The sequence below is a fragment of the Atta colombica genome, unplaced genomic scaffold, assembly GCF_001594045.1.
Source record: "Atta colombica isolate Treedump-2 unplaced genomic scaffold, Acol1.0 scaffold72, whole genome shotgun sequence".
NCBI classification, from domain to species: domain Eukaryota; kingdom Metazoa; phylum Arthropoda; class Insecta; order Hymenoptera; family Formicidae; genus Atta; species Atta colombica.
Window position 1 is genome coordinate 674,885 of NW_017259564.1, and position 8,060 is coordinate 682,944.

Genomic DNA, 8,060 nt, shown 5'->3' on the forward strand with positions numbered 1-8,060 from the left:
TATCATGTATATGTTTATACGTATCGCTGAAATTAAGATAATTTAATAAAAAATTACTAGTTAGTACCTGTATCAAGTGTACGATGTAAATTAGGTCTCTGTAACTCTCAAAATATGAGGGTGTGTTTGTCATATTGAAAAGTGCAAAGTTTAATGGAATGCACAAACTTCGTAAAATTTTTGAGGGAATGCCATTTGCAACGGCATAAAGTTTGAACTTTCCTCTAATTAAAAAAAAAAAAACCTAAGTTGCTGTGATTTTTTTTGCAAAGTTATAGCACTTTAAAGTTATTTTTGACATATACTATTATCGACATTACCTGCGTTATCAGATATGTACCACGACGAGGTTGCTGGGTGGATTTTGCACATCGTATTTCTGCGTATGTGTAGATTTTGCACATCTTGTTTCTGCATGTCACTAACGCGTGTTACCTCCGTGTTGCTCAATTACTGCTTGCAGTCGATTCCTCATATTAATGCAGGCTCTAATTTCTTTCTGCGAAATGTTATTCTAAATTTGTACTAGATATAGGTAGGATCATAGATTAAGAGATTTGATAAAACAATTTGTCAATTTCAAAGACTTATCACAAGTTCTGAAATTTACATGTAAAAATTATGATAATTTTTCGCAAAATTATCATTAGTCAAAGTTGGTTAATTTTTGTCTACAATTTTTCTATGTCATAATTTTTTTGAACAGTATATTTTTACAAAAGTATATATTTTTAGAAAAATTTTCGGACAAAATTGCTAAAAAATTTTAGTTTAACTTCAGCAATTTTTCAGTATTTTTGTTGAAAAAAATCACTTCTATTGAAGTTTAAAATAAAAAAGGAGCTCCGAAAGTCCGGTTTTCAGCCCTATTTCAATTTACAAATTATTGGAAACGTTTTATTATTGTATGAATTCGAAATCAAGTGAGAGAAATTTTAGCTTAAATAAACATATTTGATACCTGTTATCTTGTAACTAATCAATCCCATTTTTATCACCAACGTTCTTAACCTTTTAGATGTATTTTAGATATGCATGTTATCTGAGTAGCTTCTCTACCCAAGTGAAGAGATTGCAGTCCACTTGTTTCTTGCAAATGCTGTGAATGCTACGCTTTAAAACGCTGTGTTTAGATTGATCCATTACTATTCCGAATCGCTCCGTGAACGCTCCAGCCAACCCATCTCAAAGTAAAGTAGTTGGAGCAAAGCGGGAGTGAAAACGATGATGTATTAATGACGCAATCAGAATTGCTGGAAGCATACTGAAACGTCAAATGGATCAATCATGTTAGTGCTATAAATACTCTGTAGCGTTTAAAATGGATCGTAGCCTTAGTTAGTGTTAAGGTACAATTTCATATAACAAAGCTTCGCTGGCAAAATTCCCCTCGCTAAAAACAAAGCAGCACTCAAATGTTCTTTGTTAAAGCCCTTTTATCTTTTCATGAAAACTTCGACGGCGGAGCTATCATTACTATTCCGTGAATGAAGAAGCAGTGAACAGAACTATTTAAAAAATTGATCAATCAAAAAATGCTTAAGCATTTGACCAATTAAGTGGACTATAGTTAGAGTCAGCATTGTTTCGTTCACAGTTGGACAATGTCGAAATTTGAGAGAAGCATCGTTTGCTACCCATTTTTGCAGCAAATTTTAGCGAAATTTTCGGATAAACTTACAGAAGAATTTCAATTTAATTAATAATTTTTATAATAAAATTTAATTGATGATTTTTTAGTATTTTTGCTGAAAAATTTAGAATTTCAATTTAATCGATGATTTTTTAGTATTTTTACTGAAAAATTTATTTTCAGTAAAATTTTAACAAATTTTCAGCATTTTTGTTGAAATATTAATTTCAGCAAAATTTTTTCACCAGGATTGTTCATTAATATTTAACATAACTTATTTATAGCCGAGTATGAAGTTGGCACGCTAGAACCAAGCACACCGTGTACTTTTACAATACATGCGGAAATCAAACGTAATGGAAACATACTGTCTCCCACTTATCCTGGCACCTATCCGAAAGATCTTATTTGTAGTTATCAATTTGTCGGGAAACGTGGACAACGTGTGCGGTTGGAATTTCGTGACTTTGATTTGTTCTTTGGGGGACCACAGTACGTACATGCAAGGATAATAATTTTCAAATGTTAAAAATTTTTATAGAAAATTTCTAGTAAATAACAGCTAAATTAAAAGAAATTAATTTTATGTATTTATTGTATAAATATATATTTTTATAAAAATGTAAAATTATTAAAGAAAATTTACTTTTGTAGAATAAAAACCTTTGTTGCTTTCTTTCTATTAATTAAGCATTCTTTAAATATTATAGAAGAATATTCTACATTTTTAAATATATATATTTATATTACATCAATTTATATATTTATATTAGGTACTATGTATGTAGCAAATGATATAGTTTAATCCAAGTTAATGAGGAAATTTGAAATTATTCCATAGTTGCCCGTTAGATTATGTGAAAGTGTATGATGGTCCCGATAATTCGACTGCTGTTATCGGTACTTACTGCGGCCAGCAACGAAATTTAGTGTTATACTCCTCAGAGAACAGTTTATTTGTGCTATTTTCAACATTGAGACGTACAGCAAATACGCAAAATCGAGGATTTAAAGGCATTTTTGAGTTCTCAGAGAGTTTTGTCAGTCTAGGTGAGATCATTATGATGCCTGTTTATTTATAAAATTTTACAATTGTATTAATTGATATTATTATCTTTTCCATTGCACAGATTTCATAACAGAATATCAAGGCGAGCATATCCGTGGGTCTGAATGCGACCAAAAAATCCTTAGTAAGAAGGAAACATCGGGATTCGTAGTTAGTCCTAATTTTCCATATCCTTACTTACCTAAAGTTGTTTGCCGTTACTTCATCTATGGCATGCAAGACTCGCAACATCTAGAGCGCGTGCGGCTGGAATTTCAAGTATTTACAATACAAATGCCCAAGGGAGAGTAAGTATTAAATAAATATATTTACTAAATGTCAGCCAAACAGTATGATAGTGCATAATAGAAGTTAAGTTTAATTCTCCTCACATCCAATCTTGATAAAACCAGGCTTATTCGTCTTACATAAAAATGACCGAATCTGGCAGTAAAAAGTGTCGCTTTGTCCGCGAAGCGAGATATTAATCATTAATGATCATTGTTAAGGTTTCGACGCGAAACGACTTTCCATGCTAAGAGTTGCACAATTTCTATAATTGTACTGTTACACATGGGTTTCGATTCTCCACGCGAATCGATTCCACTCCATCTCTCATCCTGTCAAGGGACATGTGACTTTTTATACAAGTAGATTTCACTTTGTGTGAAAAGTCGTAACCCATGTACACCAGTATAATTATAGAAGTCGTGCATCCCTTGGCAGGGGGATACGGAAGTTGCTTCGCGTGGAAAGTTGAAATCCATGTACAATTGTAGTCATTATAATAATAAATCTCGTTTCGATTTTAACGATTTATATCTCGCTTTGCGGCAGAGCGATACTTATTCGTTCGTTTTATATAAAAACGCGCCAAATAAGTCTGTTTTATCAAGATTGGATATGTGGGGGGAAGAGAGGGAGGGGGGGGGGGGTAAACTTAACATTTATCTGCATAAATATCAATTTGTACCATACTTTTTTTTCGGGCTTTCTCAGGACGTCGTGTACCGATGGCTATTTAAAATTATATTTAAAAGGTCAAGAAGCAACGGATTCTTATGACAAATTCGATTATGAGATGTGTGGTAATAATAGTAATCCAAATCATATAGTCAGCGACGGGCCGAGACTTGTGATGGTATTCAGTAGCGGAGAATTACAGGCACAAGGCTTTAAAGCTAAGTGAGTGCATATTTAATATTATTCAAAATAAATCAATCAAAAGATTCAGTTTCATTGATTATTTTTTTTAAATTCTATCATACTACTTTTTTTCAATAAGCAATAAATAGCACAACTGATCCATTTGAAAAGAATTCATTTTCTTTATGAATTAGCGTAATTTGTTCAAACTTAAAAAGAATTCCTTTCCGACAATTAACAAAAGACTCCATAAAAGTATTTCTTAGAATTAAATTAAAGTTAATTTAAAGAAATCCTTTTTCTGTTCGTAATGAGTTCGAAAAAAATTCATTTTTGGCTTGGTCACAATATACAATACTTGTGTGTATATAAAATTATTTCCGCTACAAGTCTTGATTTACTGCCACTAGACTTGTACTGTGCCTTGAGTGATTGCTGCGAGCATAATAGAAATTAGTTTTTGACATTTTGTATACATACACACAAAAAATATACATACAAAATATATATTACATATACAAGGTGTTTGAAAATTAATGATAAATTTTTTTGCACAGGGACAGAATGAACTAAATTGAGAAGAAAAATTCTCTACAATTTTACAATTGTCGTAATGATTAACGAGTTATTAACTTATGAAAATAGCCAAATTTGCCCAGCCCACCACCAAATGCAAACGCGCGACAGGGTAGGACTGCCCAGCGCGATGAGGCGCACGCTGTCACTAGACATGTAATGTTTAGCACAATTGCTTGTAAACAACGTGCCTAGCGATGACGTGTCTCGCCGCGTGGGACGGGTACTATCCTGTCGCGTGCTTGTATTTGGCGTAGTGAAGTGAGCGAATTTGGCTAGTTTTATAAGTTAATAACTCGTTAACCATTGCGACAATTGTAAAATGATAGAGGACTTTTCTTCTCAGTTAGTCCATTCTGCCCCTGCGAAAGACTTATCACTAATTTCCAAACACTCTGTATATGCATACATATGCATACATATGCATACATAATTACACGCAACTCAGAGAAGCAGTCCCTCCACTTTTGCTGCACCAATTAACGCCGCTCTCTATTAGCCAAACATGGCGTCAATTGGTGGAGCAAAAGTGGAGGGGCTGATTCTCTGAATTGCGTGGGATCAAATTCGCATCATTGACTGCATCATTGGATGGAGCTACAGTCACTCTAGTCAAGACACAAAATTGGAAGGACGCCATATTTCAATCTTAAACTAATAATTCTTATTCTTCTTTGATGATGACATTTGCCCTCAGAAAAATAAGAAGGGGATTAATATGACCAAATTAGACTGACGATTTTAAGATAATTAACTCGAAGCGAAAAAATGTCCGCCTCCGCATCTTGACGAACGTAATACTACACTTATAAAAATTGCTCTCATTTACATTCACTATTCATTTACATTCACTAACATATTATATTAACAAATTGAAATATGGCGGCACTAATAATGAAGAAGATCGTTTGTGTCTCTTATTAGAGTGATTCTAGACGGAGCATCGAAGCTAAGATTTTGAAAAAAAAGATAGAACGATGTTTAGATAATGAACAGCAAATCATGTCTCCTGAAACATAATTCGATCAATAGAACAATAGTGGAAAGAAAGTTCTATGCCCAAACATTTTCTTTTTCTAAGTCTGTCAAGACGAAAAATCAAAGAGATTTTGCCGCTTCATCCAGTATTATATGTCGATGGATCGGACAATCTTTCAAAACTGACAATGAGAACAATCGCTTTGTTATTATCATTTCTTAACTAAGTTAATACTAAGTTAATAAATATATATTGGTATTAATTACTTAAATAAGTTAATAATAAATACATTTTCTAATTAAGTTAATAAAGCTTTTTCAAAGCATATTACTGTGCAAATTCCCAATTGCTTGTTTATCTTTATTTATTTTTTTGAATTTTTCACAAGAATTTCAATATTGTTACCTTTAATAAGTACCAACGTATTATTTCGTTTCCGTATAATCTCTTCAAATATTAATAATGTTAAACAGAAATATGAAATTAAGAATGATTATAGTAGGAGACATAAGTAACATTGGCAATGATTCTATCATAAGTATGTAATTAAGTGTATCAGTCTATCGTTTTTGGGATCATAGTTCAAATTTTTCCGATGATGCGATGCGTTTTTCAATAATTGTTCATTAATTGTTAATAAGATAGAATATAGAATATATGAAACAATAAATAATAAATTGAATTAGAAAAATAAAAGTTAATAATAATTAAAAGTTAAAAACAAAAAATTATTTTTTTCGCTAAAATATAACCGTGATCTTTTTATTACATAAAATTGTTTTTATTAAAAAAAAATTTTTTTGAGATTGGATATATTGTAAAAAATATATTTCTTTCATTTAAAAAAATACTATTTAAAAGTTAAAAAATTTCGAATTTCATTAAAATTACGAATTCATTTAATTAAATTGAAAAAAGGGTATCTTTTGAATCCGAAAAACAATTCACAATTGGTGAATAAAAATGAATTCTTTTGGGACTCTTAAGAATACTTTTAGAACAGAAATGAGATGAAAAAAGAATTAATTTCATAAGTCGGGAATGAAAAAAGAATTCTTTTTGGATTCTCTATACTATCTTTCTTAATTGTTTTTAAATATGGATAATATATTATTAGTAATATTTGTTTTTTCTTCTATATTTACAATTACAATATAATAGTTAAATTTTAATAAGCTAATATTTTTAAACTTAAATGTTATTTTAAAATTTCTGCTGCTTAATTTTTTTAAAATTGTCGCAGTACATTGAAAAACTTCTTTCTATTCGTAATCATAAAGTTGAAGAATGACACAAAAGTATATATAATATTCAAGATTTTGTAGAAAAAAATAGTATTAATATTTTTTTAGCTTATAAACTTAACCTACGTAATAAGATAATATTTTATTATTGTAATAAAGTATCTAGATAATCAAACGTGTTGTAGCATATTCAGCTACTAAACTAATGTATGTGCTGTTATACAAGGTGATCCATTGAAAAATAGCTTGAATAACTCTTACAAAAATGATTTTTCGAAAAAAACGCAAAAACAGGTCAATTTGTATTAAAAGGAAGACATCTTTTAATATACAATTCTTACCTTCAATTACAATCCTCTAAGCGGGAGTGCCCGAATCTCTAAAAATTTCAAATAGAAAGAGGGGGTTAAATGATATTATTAGAAAGGTCTTTCCCTACATTCCTACGTTTGATTTTTTAAATTCGATTAATTCGTTTAGAATATAGTGTTAAAGCTAAAACAAACAAATCTTCAAACTTTTTTTTTATTATTTATCGAATCAGTCCATTAATAAATTGCAATGAACGTTAGGAATTAAATATTAGGTATTGGGAAAAAGTTCGTGGCATTTTTTTAATGCCATCTAACGGGAAAAACGCCACGAACTTTTTCCCACACCTAATACATACATTATGTAATTTAGCATAAAAATTATTCGAAATGTTGATCACTGATTTCCATATAATAATAGATTTCATATAATATAATAGAGATTCTGCTCGAAACGTTTTCATACATTCTGGAACATTTGTGGGGTGATTTGATATTCGTCGACAATACATTGATGTATTATCTTCTAAAAAAGCCGTGTTGCATAAATTTTACTTTTTAAGACAAAAAGAATTCCAATGGTGACAAATCTAGGGAGACCATTTAATAGTTTCTTCCAATCCAATGATACGAAAAAATTTATTCAAATGTTCACGAACAAGCCGTGCATAATGCGGAGGAGCTCCGTCCTATGGGAATATCAATTTAATTGAGATAATGCTCATCATCTTCAATAATTCAGTTAACGCTAGATCATTGTCTTGCAATCATTTCAAATACATATCCTATCATTCAAATTATGAGATAGAAAAAAGGTTCAATGAGACGATTACCAAAAATACTAGCTCAAACATTTAATTTTTGTGGGTATGAACTTCATCAAATATCCTTGAATTAGAATCCATCCAATAACGACAATTATGACAATTCACTTTATGACAATTCATAAGAAAACAGAACATTCGGAAAAACATATTAAAAAGGAAATTTGGATTATTTATAACTCGTTCATTTATTTCAAAATTGTAAAGTCAAAGTCGTTCTCAGTTATACGTCTCTTAAGTTATACAGAATAATAAATAAAGTTATACAGAAATTTATTAAATTTATATATATATATATA

General features: G+C 30.4%; 1 protein-coding gene across 6 annotated transcripts in view; it reads left to right on the plus strand.

Moving 5' to 3' along the window:
• LOC108692466 (dorsal-ventral patterning tolloid-like protein 1) overlaps window positions 1–8,060 on the plus strand; it is a 99,239-nt gene that overhangs the window by 25,699 nt on the left and 65,480 nt on the right. For all 6 annotated transcript variants that reach the window (XM_018200718.1, XM_018200723.1, XM_018200721.1 and 3 more), the window contains 4 exons: window positions 1,918–2,125; window positions 2,475–2,683; window positions 2,764–2,989; window positions 3,681–3,866. In XM_018200718.1, coding sequence (XP_018056207.1) covers window positions 1,918–2,125; window positions 2,475–2,683; window positions 2,764–2,989; window positions 3,681–3,866 — 829 coding nt within the window. The remainder of the gene's footprint in view (window positions 1–1,917; window positions 2,126–2,474; window positions 2,684–2,763; window positions 2,990–3,680; window positions 3,867–8,060) is intronic.